Raw genomic sequence first — 23914 nt, 5'->3', positions numbered from 1 at the left:
TAATTTCACACATAAAACTCACCCGTGGCCAAACTATGAAAAAAACTGTGATTTATAATCCGAAAAATACGGTAATTTCTTTTTTATATCAATGTTAAAACATTTTTATTTTTAGGTCATCGTCGTGCTTACCTGCTGTGCGCAGTTACTTTTGTCGGCTAAAAATGTTTGTCTTCGTTATCGTCCACGCCCTTTTTTTTTTTTACCCCTGACTAAAATGGGACAATAACCAATCAAAACAAATAAATGTTGACCCAAAAAAAAATTACAAAATTAATTGACCCATGAGTCAATAAATAAAAACGAGACGAAAACTTTGAGATGAAATCCAATCATATATAATTTCATCTTTAGGCGGGTGGGACAAGTTAGTCTGCTGCACGTGGGAGCGGGCGGGGTGTAAATCACAGCGGGGATCTAATTAGAACCACTGTCTTTTTAAGGCAAGGTGTTTGGATTTTTCATTGGGAAAACAAGACTGTATGTACACCTCAATACAATATGTCTTTTACACCTACAAGAAAGAGAAGAGAAGACATATGGACACACTTATCTTTGCCACAGTTAACAACAAGATACTGTACGTTGTAAACCCAGTAGCTCCATTTTCTCCGGTAAAAATACAACCAACTTTGCGTGCCATCTGCAGACTAATTGTCTGGACATCTATGCAACAACGAGCAGGCAGAAGCTTATGTTTCTAAATAACTCATACTGTACTGAATTACTGATACTATTAAAGACAGTGATATGGATCCCCCTGGGTCTGAAATAAAATGACTACCGTATTTTTCGGACTATAAGTCTCAGTTTTTTTTCATAGTTTGGCCGGGGGTGCGACTTATACTCAGGAGCGACTTATGTGTGAAATTATTAACACATTACCGTAAAATATCAAATATTATTTAACTCATTCACGTAAGAGACTAGACGTATAAGATTTCATGGGATTTAGCGATTAGGAGTGACAGATTGTTTGGTAAACGTATAGCATGTTCTATATGTTATAGTTATTTGAATGACTCTTACCATAATATGTTACGTTAACATACCAGGCACGTTCTCAGTTGGTTATTTATGCATCATATAACGTACACTTATTCAGCCTGTTGTTCACTATTCTTTATTTTAAATTGCCTTTCAAATGTCTAATCTTGGCGCTGGGTTTTATCAAATACATTTCCACAAAAAATGCGACTTATACTCCAGTGCGATTTATATATGTTTTTTTCCTTCTTTATTATGCATTTTCGGCCGGTGCGACTTATACTACGGAGCGACTTATACTCCGAAAAATACGGTATCTATCTATCTATTACATTTTATGATGGAACAGAAAATATTTACAAAGTTATTGAATGTTGGTTAAAATATAATTTCTCTAAGTTACGCACTCCAAATTGCCAACAGTTTATGTATACAACTTTAATAATGTATCACTTTGTATTTTAGTCGAAGAAATGTACTGTAATGTCGGTCGACTAAAATGTTGGTGGATTTAGTCAAATCAAATATAGAAATCCTTGATGTAAATTGTGTTACAAACTGAGAACAAGACAAACAGATGCATTAGTAATTTCTATGATGTGGAAAAGGGGTAGAGTTAAATAAGCTTTGCTTCTTCCTACTGCTTTTCGGTCATGTTGTAAAGAAAAATGAAAAATATGTGATGTATCATGTTGATACTGTTTATATGTTCGAAATAAACTTCAACCAACCAATGTGACTAAACTAAAATATGTTCATCAAAAGACAAACTAAATAAAAACTGCTGTCAAAATGAACACTGGTTGTGCGTATAAGTTATATGTAGGGGCGGGTATCGTTTACAATTTAATTGATACTAGTGTCTGTTAAATTGTAAACTTAAAATTTTGGAAAAGGAAATACAAATATTTGCAAAAAACAAACAAAAATAACAATACCTTTTTATTTTTACATAATTTTGTGACATTAAGGTTGAACAGACAAGTAATTCAAATATTTCTGTGATTTAAATAATAAATAAATGATAAATGGGTTATACTTGTATAGCGCTTTTCTACCTTCAAGGTACTCAAAGCGCTTTGACAGTATTTCCACATTCACCCATTCACACACACATTCACACACTGATGGTGGGAGCTGCCATGCAAGGCGCTAACCAGCAGCCATCAGGAGCAAGGGTGAAGTGTCTTGCCCAAGGACACAACGGACGTGACTAGGATGGTAGAAGGTGGGGATTGAACCCCAGTAACCAGCAACCTTCCGATTGCTGGCACGGCCACTCTACCAACTTCGCCACGCCGTAAATAATACATAAAAAAATAACAAATGGTCATAATTATTGCAGCAATATACAGAACAAATGTGCAAAAAAAAAAACTTGAGTTGTAATGTTTCATGCTCAAAATTCCGTGTGTTCCTAAATACAACCTTGCTTGCGGTAACAGTCATTGGTGCATAATGAGGAAGTGCTGTGTTGTTGTGGTTACTGGCTAGGCTAATGCTGCAGTGCCAACGGTGTTATGAGGGCTGCAGCTGGCGTGTTAAAGTTGGCAATAAAGTTTAAAAAGAGCGTCAGACTGTGTGCTTCTGTCAGGACGCTACATTACTTACAAGACGATACTTACACAATGTCACTGCCAGGCACTTGCTGCAGGTGGATGAGTCTGCATTTGTTTAGCACCGACCTAATGTGAGGTGGTGGGGTGAGGTGAATTATATTTATATAGCGCTTTCTCTAGTGACTCAAAGTGCTTTACATAGTGAAACCCATGCCCTAAGCACAGATAGCTTCTTTTTCCGGTCCAGTTATTACCGTGTAAATCAGCACCGTTGCTATTATTATAGAATTGGGTTTCGTTGCCCATCCCAAGTCACACGTCAGCATCCAAGGGCAGTTTTGTAACCTGTAACCTGTTTTGAAAAGGTTGATAATTTTTATACCAATAATATAGTGCAAGAATTGATTCAATTAAGAATCAACTCTCATATCAAACCATCACTCAAAAAATCAGAATGGAATCGTGAGTTGTAGTAAGATTCTCTCCCCTAGTACTGATGGTACCATGTTATCACATTCAAAGTACAAGAAACGTGCTGTATAATATGTATTATACAAATTTTTTACCTTGAGCTCTTTAGCGCCCCCGCTGGCAGCTCCCTGGGAGATTTGCTGCAGCTGTTTGATGCGCTCACTGAAGTCAGCCACCCATTGGATAACGGTCATGGAAACGGGAACCGTGTAGCGACACCAGCTGCGTGGGAGGATGCCTGGAACACAGTCAAATACAAACAAATGAGTATCGGCTGCACAGTAAAACCCCGCAAATATGAACGCACCCATAAAATGCCCCTGAGAATAGCTATTTAATACTCACACTTATAAAACTTAATTGGTGAAATGCATAGATAATAATAAATAAAGATAATGAAATGTACTGTGCCTACCAATGCTATTTATAAAGCTGCAAGAAGTATCAGCAGGAAGTACAGCTAAAAATGTATTTGTTTTCCTTTCAAGCGGTAGAAAATGGATGGATGGATGGATTTTCTTTTACTAGTAACTTTTGAAGGCTAACAAGTCCTGCTCATTCATACACTAGTGTAGATGTCAATAGCAAAGCCTATGTATGTTAACATCAAGCTAGCACATTTTTGGTAAGGTGTTGGAGCATTTAAGTCAATTTTCATGTTGGTATTGTTTGGGTGAGTCCACTATCAGTGCTGCTGGAGTGATCGCAAAGTGTCAAGAGGCTGAGACATCTAATGCAACGCAGGTACCGAAAAATGGCATTGTTCGATTTTACGTGAAACATTGCCCGATAGGACAGGCAGGATTCGGTCGTTGCCAAAAAAAGTACTAATTTCGGTACCCATCCTAAATTGTGCAGCACACGCCATTCAAGCAAGGTATTGCGGCCAATTTTCTACATCGATTCAATTCATTGGGTTCTAATTCAATTAATCACAATTCAACATTGAAATTGTCTCACATCTTTTATACAATACAAATGCAGTTTGTTTTTCCCCTTACCAATACACTTGACAGTTTAAACATTTTTTAAATAGTCTTAAAAGTGCATTTTTAAAATAAAGGAATTGCAAGTGAAAGTGTACTTTTATTGCAAAATTCCTGTAGCAGCGGTTTATCAAAACAAAAGTTTTCAAAATAAACTTTTCACCAAAAGAAAATCAAAAGGCAGAGTTGGAAGTTTTATTATGAAAAAAAAAATCCTCCAATATGCGGTGGAGCGAATGCCAAACCCCAAATAGGCAAGGATCTACTTTTTTTTTTTTTTTACTTAACTTAAACGAATATCCATGCTTTTGAACTTTAACAATGAGTGTTGTCTTTTTACTTTTTTGGGGGGAAAACAACCTTAAAAGGTTTTCCGATAGCTCATAGACGTATTAAGGGGCCATTATTGTGTACTGTGTAACGGTGTACCTTTAACCAGGTCGCTGATAAGAGTGCGCAGATCGTTGGTCTGCTTCTTCTTGCCCTGGCACACTTGCACCACATCTGACAGATCCTGGCGGACCTCCTGAAGCATCTTGCCGCCCATCTTAACCTCACGCTCAAAAAAGCGGAACAGTGGGTCCTGGCGAGGAAAACATTTGACAATTAAAAGCTTGAGGAGTACAGTGGAACCTCAATTTACGAACAGTCTCATCACAAAAGAACATTGTCTACAAAATGAGCAAGCACAAAATGGCTGCCATACGGGAAACAAACTGAACAAATAAAGTGTTCGAACGCTGGCATATTTGGTGCGATGTATAGGTTTGCAAACTGAAAAGTTAGCAAATAGAGGTGTTCGTAAAACGAGGTCCCTAGTTGCAAGTTGAGTGACATTAAATGTGGAGCAGAGTCCACCATCTTACCTTGATGTTCTCCACTGTGCGCTTGAGTGGATTGACAGTTTGGGGCATCAGCTGCAGCCAGTTGCAGGCGGTGCCGTGCAGCGTCCTCATCCAAGCAGGTTGGGCGTCGGATGTGGACGATGCACGCTCCTTTTTCTCGGTCTCGTAGGCAAGGTCATCCTCATCCTCCAGCATCTGCATTTTCAGCATCTTACCCATCATGTCAGTGCCTGCGCAACCCAGCCAGGGAGGGAGGAAGGAAGGAACGGGGAGTGAGCGGGAAGGAGAAATTAATAAGTGGAACACAAAACTCATCTTGATGACGGCTCAGCTCGGGTTGCTTCAGAACACAAAAAGTGAGACAGACAAGGCTTCAGGCAATACATCCATCAAACAAACAAACATGTATGTTCCAAGTACATATTATCTTCTTGTAACACCGCCATGCCCAAATCATTAACCGAATGAATCATGAAACTAAATATCTCTCTCAATACAAGGCTTTTTCCCCATTTCAAGAAAAACTTGACTACAAAAATAGACCGATATGTGGTCACTTTGCAATGTTGTATGCACCCATGTTTTATGGACCAGGCAGCTACACACCTTCTTTGCAGTCTGCCGAAGTTCATACCTTTTGTTTTACTTTTCAATTACACTTGACATATATTGTAATATACAGTATATTACTTCAAGCATTAATTATTCTGGAAAAAATGATGAAAAGCAATAGTAAGCTCTTCACCTTTGACTTTTACATGAGGAAATGATGTGCATTCGTTGGGTTTTACAGGAGGAGGGACAGACTCGTGATATAGGGGAGGGGAGGGGAGGGAGTGTTGAAAAGGGTATTCACTCATCAGCCGCTTTATTACTTTAATCATCGGATACACGTGAACTAGTGTTGTGATGTTAACAAATGGCATCAAGAGCTGCATCATTATGTAAAATTCATAGCAATTGAGTATGGCTATCTAAGGATGTAATTGTAGTTCCCTGAGTGTTCCTCTTTGAAGGAATCTTTCCCGAAAGTGCAATCTTTAGCCATTTAAATACTCGGACACGGCAGCTCATCCGCCTATCAGTGAAAACATTTAAATATGGGGTTTAGGATCGGGACAGCCTTACTGCTATCATGTACAGTACAAAAGTTTGGACACACCTCATTCAATGTGTTTTCTTGATTTTCATGACTATTTACCTTATAGATTGTCACTGAAGGCATCAAAATTATGAGTTATGTACTTAACAAAAAAAGGTGAAACAACTGAAAACATGTTTTATATTCTAGTTTCTTCAAAATAGCCACCCTTTGCTCTGATTACTGCGTTGCACACTCTTGGCATTCGCTCGATGAGCTTCAAGAGGTAGTCCCCTGAAATGGTTTTCACTTCACAGGTGTGCCTTATCAGGGTTGATTAGTGGAATATCTTGCTTTATCAATGGGGTTGGGACCATCAGTTGTGTTGTGAATGAGAAGGTGTGTCCAAACGTGTGGCCTGTACTGTACATTAGGGAAGGATGTGGATGTTTAAAGTGGGTTAAATTCAAGTGTTCCTAATAAAGTGACTGATGGCATGGCATGCATGGTGGGGATGTGTCAGAGGGTGGGAATGGTGTCTTAGCAAAGCGACATGTTGGCTGTGAAATACAGCTGCTGGAGGGTGAGGATACACACTCCTTTTATCTTCTACTGTAAATATGACAGCTACAAAAGGAAACTCAAACTGCACAACAAGAAACCTATACAGCTGCTTAATGACCAATGGAAAGATGTGAGGAATCACCACAGGGCTAACATCTCTGCATCTAAAAATGGGGTCAAGGTGAACGTGAGAAAGAGCTAGGATAAAAAGGAGATGTGGTTAATCATTTGTTCCATGAAAACAGGTCTGATGAGGAAGAAGATGGATATGATGGAAGTGCGATCGCAGTGTTTAAAGAGGACTGCTGGCAGCGTACCCTGAGTGGTGAGCAAGACCTTCTCTGCATTGCTAGGCAACCCCAGCCAAGACGGCGTCTGAGTGTCGGGAAGCATCTCTACCCAGTGCATGAACTCCTCGCGCCTAGAAGAGTAAAAAATAAACAAATTATACATACATGCACATATATAAACACACACACACACACACACACACACACACACACACACACACACACACACACACACACACACACACACACGCACGCACACACGCACGCACGCACGCACGCACGCACGCACGCACAAAGTTTGTGTGAAACTGCACTTTTAATTTATTTTGCCTATCATTCACTGTTTCTATGTAAGACAAGCACACATTTTTTAGTGCACTGGAACTCGTAAGTAAACGCTACGCAATGGGAATCCCTCTATTCTGCCAATAAAGTGCTCTAAAAAACATAAAAAAACCTTTTTTATACACTAAGTATATACCGAAATTTCCGGACAATAAGCCGCTACTTTTTCCCCTCGTTCTGGTGCCTGCGGCTTATACAACGGTGCGGCTTATTTACGGCCTGTTCTTCTCCGACACCGACGAAGAGGATTTCGGTGGTTTAGGTACACAGGAGGAAGACGATGACACAATGATTAAAGACTGACTTTTCATATACCGGTAGGCTGGTTATTTTGATAACGTACAGTCGAGCACTTTGTATTACTTTGCACCGTTGTATTATTTGTACTCTGCACGAATGCTGTTCGCCATGTCAAAGATGTGAAAGTTTGATTGAATGATTGAAAGATTTATTGTTAATAAATGGGACGCTTTGCGTTCCCAAACAGTCATCTCTGTCCCGACAATCCCCTCCGTGGTAGCAGGAACCCCTATATACTACGGTAATTACACATCAAAACCCTGCGGCTTATAGTCGGGTGCGGCTTATATGTGGAGCAATCTGTATTTTCCCCTAAATTTAGCTGGTGCGGCTTATAGTCAGGTGCGGCTTATAGTCCGGAAATTACGGTATGTAATGTAGTAACATGCACATTGATAATATGAAATGTTTACGTATTTTGGTCATTTTAAGCATGAAGCAGTGTATTAATTTCAAACGCATCACGACGTTCGCCTTTGTCCTTCAACAATGGCAACAGCACTACTACTCATTACAGACTTCATGAGAGCCAACAACGATTGCTTTGGGACAAACGATGATCCAGAACCTTATAATTTGAGCCTGAATACACGGAGAATGAGCTACAGGTTTTAGAAGCTGTGTGCTAAACAGATCCAGCCTTAGTAAAACACTAAGCATCATGCAGCAGTATTACCAAGTGCTAAACAAGAAATACAAACTATGAATATAATAAAATAATCACTTACTGTACAATGTCTGCTCTCAATGGGATGCCGATTGATGGGATGAAGAATTAATAAATTCTCCATCGCAGGCAAAAAAACATTTTTTTTGCAGCAAACGAGCGTTTTTTTCGTGTCTTTCTCACCATCTCAGAGTCTAGATTGAATGTCAAAATTTACCAACTTCTCGGTTCCATTATCCAGGTGGGAGGGATGATTTATAATCTAAAATTAACTTTCAATTACTCGGAGGTGATGCAGCAGCTCAGTATGTCAGTACTGAAGCTGCATAAGCTAGTTACCTCTCTGTGATCACGGCGCCGCTAAAAACAGTTACTTAACATTAGCTCTTAATACAAAACAATATCGCTAATACTTGGTTCATATTTAGGTCACGAGATGTAAATGAAGTATTGTTGGCAGTTTTTGGATGTTTTTATAGAGTGCTTTATGGGTGCAATAGAGTACTCCCATTAGCTGCATTGTTAGCCACCTCCTAATTGTCTTTTACAAATTAGAATGCATTCAAAATCTTTATGTCTCACATGGGCATTGTGAATGATAGGCAAAATTCCCCCCAAAAGTGCAGTTATCCTTTAAATTAAAAAAGTACACACTGGCTGAGAAAAGATTGGGTGATGCTACTGACCGAATGCCATCAGGCATCTTGATGTCTTTGTGTCCGTCAACTTTGAGCGCCAGTTTAAACTCGCTGTCAAAGCTCCGCTTAGTGAAAATGCGATCCAGGAACGTGTTAAGCAGACGTTGGTCGAACTCATTGTCGATGCGGCCGCCGTAGATGGATTGGGCCATGAGGGTTTTTAGGGCTGCCCAAGGGATCTTGTCTGGGGCGATGTTTTGACGACCCTGTGAGCGTAGGGGTGCCATTTGTATTCATGTGTATCATTTGTATTGGGGGCAGGAGGCGGCATTTGCTTTAACTAACCTTAGCGGTGTCGTCCAGCCAGGTGTCGACCGTGTCACAGGCGGAGCGCAGGTCAGACTCTCCAAACTCGTACTTCTTGGACCAACCCAGAGGTGCGTAGCGCAGACGTTCCTGGATGACAGCATGGAACCAGGCCAGCAGGAAGTACAGACGTGCACGCTCATTGGGAGCCTGTAAAAACATAGGAAAATGTGTTAAGATAGGAAACCATGGCGATAGGGATACAGGTGAGTTTGAGCTGCAGGTGACCTTGCACATGCGAGCCACAGGTATGCTGCTGAAGGTGCGCAGCATGTTGGCCTTTACACCAGGAGGAGGCTCGAAGACAAAAATACGACCAGCCCGAAGCAGATTCACTGGAACCTAAAGGGAAAATAATTCAGTTCAAATGAAGACAGAGGTAAAAAAAAAAAAAAGTGGTTCAGTTTGCGATTTACTGTCAATCTTTCAATAATAAATATAAAATAGTTGTGGTAGATGACCACAGCATATCCCACTGGACATTAATCCAATACAAGTAGCCGACTATGCTCTATCCATGAGCAATTGGCAATTAGTGTTTATTTATTATTAGTGTTTCTATGCCAGTGGCATATTGGGATATTGCTAACCTTACGTCATACTACAGGCAACAAACTGGTGGATACTGAGTCAATAAAGCCTCTGTGGGTTGAAGTAGTACACTCCATTTAGCCTTAACTACTGATGGGTACCTTTTGCATTTGAATCAATACCGGTAACACAAGGGTACCAATTTTCTGTGTGCGCTCATGTGTTAATAAATGTTAATTTGTTTAATAACGTAGCAGTCGTGTATAGGCTACGGTGTTTTGCCTAGTTAGGAAGTAGTCTTTGCCATGAAACTGAATCTAGTCTTTTGTTGCGCCCTACAAAATGTTTGTACTGTAAGTATTGTACTTATTACATACACACCAGCTGTTGATTGTAACATGCATTTTAGTTGTAGTTATTACCAACTTAGGTGTTGAAATCGCCATGTAAAATTGCTAATGCTACACAGTAGCATGATGGCAAATAGGTGTGGGAATTTTTGGCCACTTCACAATTCGATTACGATTCGATTAAAAATAGATTATTGATGCACCTTTAATTTATGTATAATGATACAGTTTTACATTTCTTTTCGTTGCACTAAATAAGCGTTTCCCATCACATTTATTAAATGCATGGAAACATGTGCAAAACTGGAACATAAGTGCCATAAATGAGCTGGTCGGATCTCTCTGTGCATTCAAATAGATTACTATGCCCATCTCAGGTTTACAACACACAATGTATACATACTATGTGTGATGAATTGTGGAAAAAAACAACAAGCTACCTTAGGGTTGATCTCCATTGTCAGGAAGAGCCTAAAGCTAGAATGAGGCTGCATAGAGTGAAGCTTCTTCTCCAACTGCATCAGCCAGCCTGGGGCCAAGTGGACGTTCTCCAACATCACCCACCTCCCAGACTTGACGGCGGTGTTGATGTCTCGGTCTGCCTTGTTAAAGCCCTCAGCAGAACCTGTGGATAAAAAAGAAGAAACGCAAATCAGCAAAAGTATTCTTCAGAGGGATCATGTCTAACATTTCATTTGTCCTTACCAATGGAGATGGAAGTAATTTGTTTGTTTTGCTCAGTAGCCAGATCTCGCACCAGACCACTAGCATCATAACCCGGGACAGAACACATCAGCACAGGTGTACTGGGCTTCACCTGCATGTACAAAAGGACAGGTAATTGCAACACTAACATGACTTGTTCTAAGAACACTTTTTGAAGATAACCAGTACCTCACTATCCACAATATTGGCCAGGTCGATGGGCTGCTCGATGATGTTCATGAAGGTCTCTCCCAGGATTTTTGCCACAAAGATGTGAGACATGGCCAACAGGCGGTCTGGGTGGAACGTCTGAATCAGCAACATCTGGTGCACTGCTTGGCCAATAGGAGCTGAGGAGGAAGAGGGTAAACAGATGGTTTGAGTGCAGAACAGCACATGTGGGGAGTAGATGGAGTTGAACAAAAAAACTTACTAGACTGCTTCTCTTCTGACCACAGGTAAGGAACAGCCAGCTCTGGGTTGTTGCTCTCAAGCCACATGAAGATTTGCTGTGGCAAAACATCATGAAAAAAAGACATATTCATAGTATAATAAGCAAATTTACCATAATTTCTGGTAATTTCCTAAAACCCTACACTTTACACAATGCAGCGACTAGACTATGGATTTTTCCGGTGTGATGGACAATGTCTGCCCCTGAAGAGTGGCAGCACAGTCACGCACGCACACACACTTGAGGGATGCAACGGTATTGTAAATATCGCAATATTTTGGTTTTAAAATGCCATGGTATGTGACAGTATCAAACAAGAATTTGGGAGTACTCCCGTCAATGTAGTTTTTTTCTAGCGCTATTAATTTGGCTGGTCTGACTAGTAAACTACATCTCCCATGAACCTCCCGCAAAGTTTAAATTAGAAGTATGGACACATTACGATTTTACAATGAACACAATAACAGTGTCCGCCCTGAGATCGGCAGGTTGTGAGTTCAAACCCCGGCCGAGTCATACCAAAGACTATAAAAATGGGACCCATTACCTCCCTGCTTGGCACTCAGCATCAAGGGTTGGAATTGGGGGTTAAATCACCAAATATGATTCCCAGGCGGGGCCACTGCTGCTGCTCACTGCTCCCCTCACCTCCCAGGGGGTGATCAAGGGTGATGGGTCAAAGTTAGAGAATAATTTCGCCACACCTAGTGTGTGTGTGATAATTATTGGTACTTTAACTTAACTTTAATGAGAAAACATGATGTTGGAGTCTTTCGTCGGTCTGATGAATGAGCAGACTTGCAGTTATTTTCTTTTGGCATAAATCCTCATGAGGGAGCATGGACATGTAAAAGAAACACTGCACACCACAACGTCTACAACGAGGAATATGAGTAGTAGGTCACTTGACGAACCACAACCCGGAAAATATCCTTGATGTAAAACCAAGAAGCCAATGTAACATCACTTTGTGAGCTATTTACATTATTAAAAGCTAAGTTGTCAGTTTACATCCTGAGAATCAGCATTCTCCTAACTAAAACATAAATGTCCACTGCAGAGGAGAGTGCTTCTCAGGAAGTTAAGACACTAAACTGAACATTGTTTTACACTTGTTTAATGTTTAAATTGTCAGTTTAAAGACACTCATTTAACACTTAAACATAGTTTCTGCAGGTATCAGCAAGTCTAATTTAATGTTTTTTATTGCCACTTAAAATAAATGTAATGCCCATGTCCTTCTGCAGATAGTTATTATATAAAGTCAAGAGCTTACAATTGTCTGTATAGACAAAATTGTAAGCAATTGACAATGATAATCTTGAATTAACGGTTACTACAGTATACAGCAATGTTCCCTCTGTAATTTGTTTGAGCAAACGCAGAAACCTCCCCGAGCATTCAGTGGTCCACCCGTGAGCAACATAAACGTGTACACTGTCATCACACCAGCATCACACCTGTCACAAAGCTGACATAAGTTAAATGTTTTAATATAATATTAAAATAAAAGCAGTCATTTTCATTCAATTATTTTGTAATATAAATGATTTGGCTTAACCTGACTCTAGCTAGACCCTTGTAGTTCACTGAGCTCAACACAAGGGTCTGGGCTCGAAGGCATAGCAAACTCCTTCCAGATAGCAAAAAATAATGAACCAATCAGGATCGTCGGGCGGGATTTCATAGATGTGACGTAGCGCCGAAGGGACTGTTTGATTCAAACAACAATGGCGGCACGAAGCGAGGAGTCGTGTGCTGACATTGATTCTGCTGTTGCAACTGTTTTGCGACGGCGATCGAATATTAATTATTTAAAAGATAAACAGAGAACGGTTTTGAAGGCATTTATTGGTGCCAAAAATGTTTTGGCTCTTCTTCCGACCGGGTTTGGATTTCCCAGCGCCGCTCTCATCAGCGTCACTAGTTGATTTCGATGTGAGTGGTTGAAGTAGCACCTCATTCAAGATAACGGACAAGTGGTTTATGCATACTTGCCAACCCTCCCGTTTTTAGCGGGAGAATCCCGGTATTCAGCGCCTCTCCCGACAACCTCCCGGCAGAGATTTTCTCCCGACAAACTCCCGGTATTCAGCCGGAGCTGGAGGCCACGCCCCCTGCAGCTCAATGCGGACCTGAGTGGGGACAGCCGTTCTCACGTCCGCTTTCCCAGCAGCTTGCCTGCCCAATGACGTCATAACATCTACGGCTTTTAGAGAGTAGAGTGCACAACAAGGAGAGAGAGTTCTTGGTTTCTTATGTGGGTTTATTGTTAGGCAGTTTCATTAACGTCCTCCCAGCGCGGTAACAACACACAACAGCAGTCACGTTTAGTCTACCGTAAAGCAGTTCGTCTGCCGTAAACGGCAATGTTGTGACACTCTTAAACAGGACAATACCACCTACTGGATAGCCTGCAGAACACTGAAATTCAAGTATGTCTTTTATTTATATGTATAATAAAATAAAAAATAAAATAAAAATTTATATATAGCTAGAATTCACTGAAAGTCAAATATTTCATACATATATATATATATTATATATATATATGAAATACTTGATTTGGTGAATTCTAGCTGTAAATATACTCTCCTCTTAACCACGCCCTTTATATTTTAATATTTTATGTGTCAATGTGTACACCTACAGCTTATAAATTGGCGGCCAATATTTGTACGAAATAAAATTTGTCCCAAAATTAGGTGCGCTCTATAGCCTGGAAATAACGGTAGAGTTAGGTAAACAACAAGCCAACTGCGTCACAGTGTATTTACCTCATCAGCCTGAATCTTGGCCACCACGTCTTTGAATGCAGGCAGGCGGCTGAGGCGGATCATTGCCTCGCTCTGCTCAGAAGTCAGACCCCTCACCTTGGGCAGAGACGTGCCAGTTAGCACAATCTCCTTACCACGCAGGAAGTGCTGGAACTCTGCGTCATAGGACGGCTCGCTAAAAAGTTGAGGACAAGTTAGAATTGTACTACTAGATTTTGCAGACAACTGCATACAACTGAATATGGACCTGGTCATTCCCTTGAGGCTGATTTTGGCCAACAGCATGGCGAAAGTAATGTGGTCATGGTGCAGCATTCCCCTGGCAACTCGGTTGAACGCCACCTAAAGTGGAGAAAACAAACATGGTTTCATACAATGAGAGTGAATGCTGTTGCTCTTAAAAGTTGGAGTTCCTACCTGGAAAAGGTCTTTTGTGATGACAGCAAGTCTTTGCGAGTGGTCGCTGATGCTCTTGAGGTTGGGGTTTTCATACAGCACAGTGTGGTAGGTGTCCAGGAAAAAGTGAAGGGAATACTGGTACAGGAAGTGTATCTGGAACAAGATATAAACAAGATAACATAATGATAGCACTAGCATTAGATGTAATTCCATGAGTTTATGTTAACACCTGGTTGAGAGCCTCCATAGTGAAGTAGATGCTGCTGCAGGCGGATGATAGGGATAAGTACTGCTGCGAAACTGCCTCCACCTCGGCCATGATGATATCTGTCTCTTCCACCTTCCTGGTGACCTCGGCGGCCTCCTTCTTCAGGTTCTCCAGTGTGGTGATGATGGTGTCGTCATCTAGGATGCGGCCTTTAACCTCGTTAAGCGCCTGCAGCAGGGATTTTTCCAGCTGACGCAGACGCAATTGGAACTCGCCTGAAGAGAAAAGAAAAATGTGGATCAGTGACGTGTTCCTTTACGTCACCGTGTACAAGTTGTGCTTCGCACCCTGCAGTTTGAGAAGATCCGAGCGTTTCTCATCTACGTCCGGCCTTTCAGCTTTAAGCACCTCATTAAGACATTGGCTCTGCAAGCTGCTGCGAGTCACCGTGAAGTTGACGAATGTCACACGAGAACACAAGTCTGGTGGGAATTCAACCTGCATGAAAGGCGACACCAGTCAGCAACTTATTTCAAGTACACCATCTATGGTAAATTGTAAATGCCATTTATTTTCCTTCTTACCGTAGGGTCTCGTGTAGAAAGGAAGATGACAAATGAAGGCGACAGATCGATGTCCTGGTCTCCCAAGGTGATGAGGACACGCCCACCAGTTCGGCGGACCTCTCTGTTTAACACCGGGTTCAAGATGGGGTCATAACTCTCAACATCCTTAAAAAAAAAAAAAGTGAGACAAATTAAATATGCAGTCAAAATATTCTACATCAGTGGTCTTCACCAAGGGGTCCACATGTTAACATGTTTCTCCATGTACTGGGTTAACGCATGCGCAGTGTTTGTGGGCGGGAAGTAGGTAGTGAGAGTTTTCAGGTTTTTCCTCTGTGCAGAGGAGATTAAATGTTGTGTACGAGAATAAATGTTGTGTTTATTCACCTGCACTTAACACACAACCCCCAGGGGGTACGCAGTGGTTGAGTTTATATATATATATATATATATATATATATATATATATATATATATATATATATATATATATATATATATATATATATATATATATATATATATATATATTTCCCCTCACAACTTCTCCAAAAATGTAAATGTCTATAAATACACATGAACATTGAGCCAACACACTGTCATGTGGTTAAATGTGAATACATAACATATAACATGAATAAATAATTATTATATTCATGTTAGCATTCAAGATAGTTTAAGATAGCCATTAATGCGCTAGCTTAGTTGTCAGCTAGCAATTGGCGTGCTAGTTGCCAGCTGGCAATTAATGCCCTAGTTGTCAGCCAGCTATAAGCATGCAGTATCGTCCTGAAAGCCAGCAATACCTGAACCAGCAGAGGGTTTCCAAAACGCAAGGCGCTCTCCAGGTTCTTCCTGAAGGCGTCGTCCAAGAAGCTGGTTCGTGTGATCTTGCGGTCTTTGTACTCGTTCATTATGAACTCCGTGGCTTGCCCAGATGGGTCGATGATCAGCGGATACCTTTTGAGGAGGTCATGATGAGTCAATATGTTAAAACTCTCGGATATGATAGTATTCAGACTTTGTGGGTTTACATCTACTTACCTGTTGAATCTCTTTAGCATGATGGCATTCTCAGTGCAGAGGTCATCCGCTGGGAGAGAGTTGGCCTGCCAGCGGAGCCTCTCGTCTGCGTTGGAGAGGTATTCTGTCCTGGCAATGTCGGTTCGGAACTGAGGAAGAAATGTGAGCGGGTTGGAAAAAAAAAAAAGTAGTAAGATCTGCCAGACAAATGGGAAGTCTGAGAGGTATGCAAGTTATAACTTACCTGTATATTGGCCTGCTGCAGGTGATGAGACCAAGTGGTGAACAGGTTTTGTCTCATCTGCTGTTCAAAGTAGCCGGCATACGAAATGAATGCCGCAGATAGCAGACAGTCACCAGCGATGGTAGACATCTGGTTCTTAAACGTCTCACTGGTCTTCTCCCAGCGCTCCCTCTCAGCTGACAGACTTTTCAGGAGGGCTGTGCTGCGATTCACCTGCAAGTATTAAACCGATTTAAGAAAACCCCAGGCAAAAAGATGACGGGGAGGGAATTGGTGATTTGAAATGCTGGTTAGCTACCTTAGCCTCCACTGCAGCCAGGTCAGCTTTGATGGCCTGGGCCTCTGAGATGAGGACAGCGTACTCCTCCTTATAGCGAGCAATGCTAGCCTCCAGGTCCCTAATCATCTGCTCCACCTCCTCAGCCTTCGTCTTGTTGTCCGTGGCATCGTCCTCGAGCTTCTGAAGCTCGCTACGCAGAGGCTCCACGCGTTTCAGCATGTCAGCATAGTTGAGCTACACAAGTCAAGTAACACAGTTAAACCCTCTGTTGATTTGAATATACCGGTACCTGAATTAAATTTAAATATACTGGGACGGCCCTTACCTGAGCAATAGCCCATTTCACCATAGGGCCGCAAGCCAGCGAGGCTCTGTTGACTTGGTCATAATTGTAGCTCGGGTTGGACATGTAGTTCTTCTTCATTTTTTCACGAATGGAGTCACTGTAAAGAAACAACCCAATACATGTTTTAGAGGAGAGCAACACTGCAGAAAGTTACAGTAGGATATAGAAATATTGATTTAGTTCCTCAAATAGTGACCATGGGGATGTTTATTTAATGAACTGCAGAGTGTAATGTACTAGGCATTAATTAACCCTTGTGCACCCTAAGACCCAAAGCGGGCGTTGCATGTGTTCCTTATATGATGATTGTTCCGTTTGAGGGTTCGCGGTCTGAAATTTCACCAGGGAGTTTTTCCCCCAAGTTTTTATTTTTTAATAAAATTGCATTTTGTTTTTGATTGCAACCTTGTTAGAGAATAGCCTATAAACAAAGTACCGTATTTTTCGGACTATAAGTCGCAGTTTTTTTTCATAGTTTGGCCGGGCTCCAGTGCAACTTATGTTTTTTTCCTTCTTTATTATGCATTTTCGGCAGGTGCGACTTATACTCCGGTGCGACTTATACTCCAAAAATACGGAATACACATTTTCTCTTAAAATCTCTTTCAGCCCCATTAATTCCCATTTTAACTGCTATTTTTTAAACAACTGTAATCCTGGTATATTACTTTGCTTTTTCCATGAAAACCAAATGAATCTCATTCTTTTTTGATTGAAAAACAAGTCAATAATTGTTTTGGTGTAATTGCGCTTCTTAACCCATTAGCAAAATTATCAGAGATTTTGATGAATGCAAATGACAAACAGCCATTAAACCACTGAAATGCAATTAAAATAAACATTATAGTTTCAATAAGGCCTCCGCAGGAAAAATGCCTGATCTTAAGCTTAAGCAGTTATATATAAAATAGCAGATATATATAAAATATTTGTGCTATCTAAATAAACTCAACTGGTGTGGCTCAAATGGTAGAGCGGTCGTCCAGAAACTCGAGTGTTCTCGGTATGAATCGAGCTTCTGCCATCTTACTTACTGCTGTTATGTCTTTGGGCAAGACACTACACCCACCTTGCCTCACCATCCATACACTGGTGTATGGATGTGTAGCATGACTCCCTTACAAAAGAGATTCTTAATCTATATTTGTCTACTGTATCCAAATCAATGTTGTGAATTATTGACTTATTCAAGGCTGTAACAACCTCACCTCAAATATTCCTTCTGCTCTGCAAACCTTTTTTTTTAGAAACACTGCATATTTTGCAATTTCCCATTATAAAAAGTTAATTTTGGGAAAAAAGGCAATTAAAAATAAAAATAAATAAAACATGAAATAAAAATTACATATCAGATAGATCTGAAGTTAAAAGATTTCAAGCACTGAAAGTAAAAAAATATATATTACTCTATTGCTGACTTATGGCACATAAATGAGCAGATCCCTTTTGGATCCTAAGAGAAAATGTGTATTGCAAATCTCAAGGTTGCAGAAAGGCATCTAATAAATAGTGGGCTCAACACACTGATATCCTATGATTGGTCAATGGAAAATTGTAATTTAGGGGCTACAGTGAGAGAAGAGCAGTTTCTATTCATCTATTGTTTTATTCTTCCTTTCTATTATCTTTGATGTATCTTAATAATACAGTACCTGTGTCACACAATATAAGAAAAGTGAAGCTGAAGCAACTGCTGTGGGTAAGTTACACCACATGTCATTGCAGCACGGCCGTAAGACCATGCCGATGTCTGTTTCAGTGATTCGTTTGCGTGTTTCCATAATGGCGAAGGCCACTATTTGAGGATTTGCAATGATAAATCATTTGGCAAATTAAATATGAATTCCTGGTATATTGCATAGGAAAGAAGAGAGGGGATGACAACCAACAACTACTTAACCAGATTAGCTAATTCCAATTTGTCATAAAATTTCAAACAAATGTGTCACTTGATTGGTGGACTGATTCAATGGCATCATTTGCAGTTCCATCTGAGAAAGGCCAGACAGATGTGCTCATTTGGACACCAGTTAATACCTCATTTCCTCAGAGGAAAAGTTGACTATGCTGCTGATGAAATTATCCCTGATAATAACTTGTCTGATTTTTTTCCAGTCACTGGTCTCCTCGCCCAACATAAGGCAGATTGACTCCAGGGCCAGTTTGACTGCAGCTGGGGGATTGGTCATAGCCCGCACTTCTACTAGGTGCTGCCGTTTAATCGAGCTCACCGCTAGTTAGATGACAGGCGAAATGTGTTTGAAAAAAGATGGAGGAGGAAAAAGCACCAAAGAAGGGAAATGAGGGAGAGAAAGAACACACTTTTTAGTGAACAGTATCACAAAACACTTCCACTCCTTTCACCTGATCTCATCGGCAGAGAAGTTAACGATAGTAGGAATGAAGTTCTCCCTCATGATGATGGATCGGATCTGCTTCCAATCAGTGGTGCTCTCCCCCAGGAGCAAGCAGATAGACTCCAAGGCCAGCTTCACGGCAGCAGGCGGATTGGCCATAGAACGCACCTCCACCAGGTGCTGCTTCTTAATGGACTTAACAGCTAGCAACATCACATCAACAGTAAGTGTGGATTATGTCAATGTAAGGGATAATATAGTAAAGTGAAGACCTGAGTTGGGGAACCACAAATAAAACATGAAAATAATACTGGGACAGAACGTGAACATTGCGTCTCAATAAGAAATAATTTATAGTGGAACCCAAAAGTAAAACAAATGTTTAGCTAAACTTTGTCTCAAAGTCAGAACTTTTGTTTACAAACCACCAAAGAAGTGTACCAGTCATGGCATAGAACAGGGGTTCTTAACCGTTTGTTTTTGTTTTTTAGCTTGGGGCTAAATATATTAATACTGAAATATTAATCTTACTCTTGATATGAATTGTTTTTAATAATCGTATCTAACCTACTAACAGTTTAACAGGATAAACCTTGTCAAATGATATGAAACAATGTGTTAATCACATAATCTGGTATTAAAAATTAATACTATCAAATATACTGCAAAACAAGTGGCTCAAAAAACTGATGAAAAATAAATGTTCTTATAATATACACTGATTAAAACAAAAAGTATATCTAAATTAATAATAAATAAATAGGTTTTTATAAATTGTCAATAAAATATAGGTGCAAATACAAATACATATTCACTGATGTAGTCATAATTTCTGTACTTAAGAAACTTCCATATGACTTCAGCTCCAGACTTCTTCGGTCTGTTTGATATTGTCAATACTGCTACAAGTGGTGGAAAAGTGTATTAACAGCGAGTACCGCTGCGGTCCGTACGGACCACAGCTGAGAAACAGACATGTTTTGGTGGCCCTCTAGAGCTTAAGAAACACTTAAAAAACACTGGCACAGAAGAAATGTGTGACAAACAGACCAACTGTGTCATTGGTAAGCCTTAAATCTTACCAAGCAGATCCCTAATATAAATATACACGTTTCGGCTCATTAAATGTGAGACGCAAAATGGTGGGCCAGCGAGCGTCTGTTGTCAAAGCGTTCTCGGCGGCAGTTTGCTTTTCTCTAAGAAAAATTCCCTATGCTTGCATTGTTTTAGGCTGTTCGACGCCTTCAAATCGCAAAAAGGATAAACATTTCTTCAGAGTTCATCTAGAGGTAATCTAGTAGGGCGAAAGAGTGCAAGATTTTACATAAATCGACAAGAAAAGTAGCATGCACTCCAGTCCAAGGGAACAGAGTCGCAGAACGCACAAGTTTGCAGTGATCACTTCGTTAAAGGTTTCTTTGATATACTTTTAATGTTTAGTATTTAGCTTCTAAGTATAATCTTGATATTATTTGTATTTTATCTTGTTTCGGAGTCCTTAAAACGCGTTTTGTTTCGTAATCCGCCAACTCGTGGAGTCTAAATAAAAGAAAGAAATGTAAGCACAACCTAAAAAAATAGTTCAGCTTGTACCAAAGGCAGCAATCATAAATTAATCTTTCAGCTCAACACATACGCAACGTTGAGATTTATAGTTGTATTCTGATAAAGATGGGAAAAACACATGTACACAAACGGCGCGTGCAACAATAACAAGGCAACAAAAATGGCTGTAAACGCGAAGTTAAATCATGAAATGCAACCTTACCCGACCAAAAACTATGCATGATTTAGGATAGAGTCTTGATACAAATTTCCATGACCCAGCCACACACAAAGAAGTTGTAAACATCCATGTTTTTTCAAGCTTACATCGGTTTTGTCATGTAGATTGACGTCTGGAGCACCAGATAATTCGACATGTCTGAGAACGCGACCGACAGATAATCCTTGAGATCACTTGACAAATCTTGTTTGATATCATGTAGGGATAGATTCCATTGCATAGTTTGATTTTTTTAGGGATAGATTCCATTGCATAGTTTGATTTTTTTTTCCCGCATCTGCTTAAGATCTTAAAATCAAGGCCCCTTGCATAGTTCACATTCTGTTGGTTTGGTAGACCACCACTTTGTTTGCTTCTGTTCAAAAGTCACGTGACTAAATACAACCTATAGGGATGAGAATCTTACAACAACTCATGATTCTATTTCAATACTTCGGACAATGATTCGATTCAAACAGATTCTCACAATATCTTAGTATATAACATGATACATCGACATCCCATTGGGGTTGCGAGTTTTTCCTTGCCCTTATGTGGGCTCTGGATGTCGTTGTGGCTTGTGCAGCCCTTTGAGACACTTGTGATTTAGGGCTATATAAATAAACATTGATTGATTGATTGATGATAAGTATTAATAACTAGTACTACAATAAACCTTTTCAAAACAGGTTGCAAAAGCTACTCTTGACTGCTTTTGTATGACGTATACAGTATGTGCAGAGAGTAAGTGCAGCGAAGGCGTAAACATTTTTTAAATCTAATTTAATCTATTTTTTAAAATTATGAAATGATTTAGAATCAAATTAAAATTGAAATTCTGTAGAATTTAATGATGTGCAAATTACAAAATAACATGTGATATCAACTTATTACATGCAAAGTGAGATATGTCAAGCCTTTATTGGTTATAATTTTGATGATTATGGCTTACAGTTATGAAAACTTTGAATTGAAAAATGTAAGGTTTCAAAAACTAAGCAATGATGATCAAAATTATAACAAATCAAGGCCTGACATATCTCACTTTGCATGTAATGAGTTAATAACACAGATTAATTTCCCATTTGAAGTTCATTGCTGACATGAATGGACTGTTACACCATATTCTAATTTTGTGAGTTTCACCTGTATAATATCATGACAGAGAAAATCTGGTTGCAGGAAAACATGCCACTATTCTCTGACTACAATCTAGCATTCACCTACTGAAAATGCAAACTTTTGACCACAAATTTAGTCGCTGCTCGGTGACATACGCCTATTGGCAAACGTGAACTGGGCTGCCTGCCTCGGAGCCAGTCACAATCTGTCTCGTCATGCTCATCTAAATGAGAAGGCATTAATTTAAATTCAACAAATAATAGCGCTAACATGATAGGAGGTGTTAGTACTTGTTGAAGTCAGATGACGTGCTAGCGTTGCTGCTGGTGGGATTAGATAGCAGCGGTTCAAAAATGCAACTTTCATTTATAATTATTGCATGCTGTGTGTTCAAATATTTCAGCATATTGTTCGTATGTCCTCCTCTTGATGAACTAAGCCTTATAATTATTAAAAGTCATGCTGTTCCAAACTTTTCTTGTAAAATGTAGCCAACTTTAAAGCGTTTGTTGCAACCGGGCTCTGCCATTTTGCGATCTGGCGTCACTACGCACGTTGCACAATGATGTCATCCCCACCCGGAAGATTCAATAAAAGAACCGTGGCAAAATGGCAAGCGATTCCAAGGAATTGGTATACTGGGAACCGATTCTGAACAAGATTCGGTTTTCAATTCCTATCCCTACTACTGAACATGATAGGTTTCACTTTAGAATTATTATGTAACATTTCTTTTGGTTTGTAGACAGCTTCAAAGAATGTTGAGCTGTCAATTTATGCTAATAACAGCGCAGAAGACAAATTACGAGTTAAAAATACACAACATACCATTCTGTGCCTCAATGACAGCTGGCTCCACTTGGTCCAAGTCCTGTTTGACTCGCAGTTGTTTGTCCTTGATCACCTCCTGCTGCTTGTAGACAGATTCCTGTATCTCCTGGCTCATCACCTGGAATCAGAACAGTCACAATAAGACTTTGTAGAAACAATATGGGGATAAAATAAGTTCAATTTATTTTATTAAAAAGTACCTTTTTCTTCTCAGCCTCCTGTTGGTCTTTAACCATCTTCTTCAGCTTATCATTGGCAGCAGCGTTCTTTGCCTCCAACTCCTGGCTCTTGATTCGAAGGTCGCGACGGAGCTCCTCCACCTTGATAACAACTTGTGATTACAGTCGTGTTGCCAGAAGGTAAGCGCACTGTCAACTACAATCCTTCATGTTACCTGATCAACAGTCTCCTTGATCTTACGGAGACCGACGTTGAGGTGCATCTGTTGCTCCTCCAGCTCGCTGCGCTTCTCGTTGAACAAGTTGGCATACTGGTTGATGAAGTCCAGGTAGTGGCGAGGAGTGATGGCCATTGTGTGACCACCTCGCTTAGCCAAACGGTTGTTAGCCTAGTGACAGGAAGACATTTAAAGCACATGTCTGCCAAAATGCACATTTTTGAATCCAGAGATGGTTACCTGGTGAAGTGTCTGGTGTACGAACACACAGCCATTAACGATGGCCTCCCTGTGTGATGGTGGCTGGGGCAGTTTGTCATAGACGATGGGCATATAGTCTGGCACTTTGTAGTTGGGCTTCTCCAGGTCCATTTTGCTGGTGAACTCCTTCCCGACTTGATAAAGAGCCTCAGTGGACCAGTCTCCAAACCAATTCAGCACACACCTAAAGCAGAGTTCT

General features: G+C 40.2%; 1 protein-coding gene across 2 annotated transcripts in view; it reads right to left on the bottom strand.

Annotated features, from left to right (window-relative positions):
• The window catches only part of dync1h1 (dynein, cytoplasmic 1, heavy chain 1), a 63725-nt gene that overhangs the window by 4073 nt on the left and 35738 nt on the right, over positions 1-23914 (bottom strand). For both annotated transcript variants that reach the window (XM_062041489.1, XM_062041490.1), the window contains exons 48-74: positions 23695-23899; positions 23452-23625; positions 23258-23377; positions 23055-23175; positions 19347-19542; positions 16962-17079; positions 16655-16870; positions 16357-16569; positions 16134-16261; positions 15896-16049; positions 15108-15254; positions 14871-15021; positions 14545-14798; positions 14334-14468; positions 14164-14258; positions 13917-14091; positions 11119-11194; positions 10875-11035; positions 10686-10797; positions 10421-10605; positions 9328-9441; positions 9079-9249; positions 8782-8999; positions 6811-6914; positions 4870-5078; positions 4433-4586; positions 3113-3255 (exon numbers count right to left, since the gene is read on the bottom strand). In XM_062041489.1, the coding sequence (XP_061897473.1) occupies positions 3113-3255; positions 4433-4586; positions 4870-5078; positions 6811-6914; positions 8782-8999; positions 9079-9249; positions 9328-9441; positions 10421-10605; positions 10686-10797; positions 10875-11035; positions 11119-11194; positions 13917-14091; positions 14164-14258; positions 14334-14468; positions 14545-14798; positions 14871-15021; positions 15108-15254; positions 15896-16049; positions 16134-16261; positions 16357-16569; positions 16655-16870; positions 16962-17079; positions 19347-19542; positions 23055-23175; positions 23258-23377; positions 23452-23625; positions 23695-23899 (4249 nt within the window). The remainder of the gene's footprint in view (positions 1-3112; positions 3256-4432; positions 4587-4869; positions 5079-6810; positions 6915-8781; positions 9000-9078; positions 9250-9327; positions 9442-10420; positions 10606-10685; positions 10798-10874; positions 11036-11118; positions 11195-13916; positions 14092-14163; positions 14259-14333; positions 14469-14544; positions 14799-14870; positions 15022-15107; positions 15255-15895; positions 16050-16133; positions 16262-16356; positions 16570-16654; positions 16871-16961; positions 17080-19346; positions 19543-23054; positions 23176-23257; positions 23378-23451; positions 23626-23694; positions 23900-23914) is intronic.

Source organism: Entelurus aequoreus, linkage group LG03, assembly GCF_033978785.1.
Source record: "Entelurus aequoreus isolate RoL-2023_Sb linkage group LG03, RoL_Eaeq_v1.1, whole genome shotgun sequence".
NCBI lineage: Eukaryota > Metazoa > Chordata > Actinopteri > Syngnathiformes > Syngnathidae > Entelurus > Entelurus aequoreus.
Note: the sequence above shows the minus strand (reverse complement) of the source record. Positions and strands in the feature narration are given on the sequence as shown.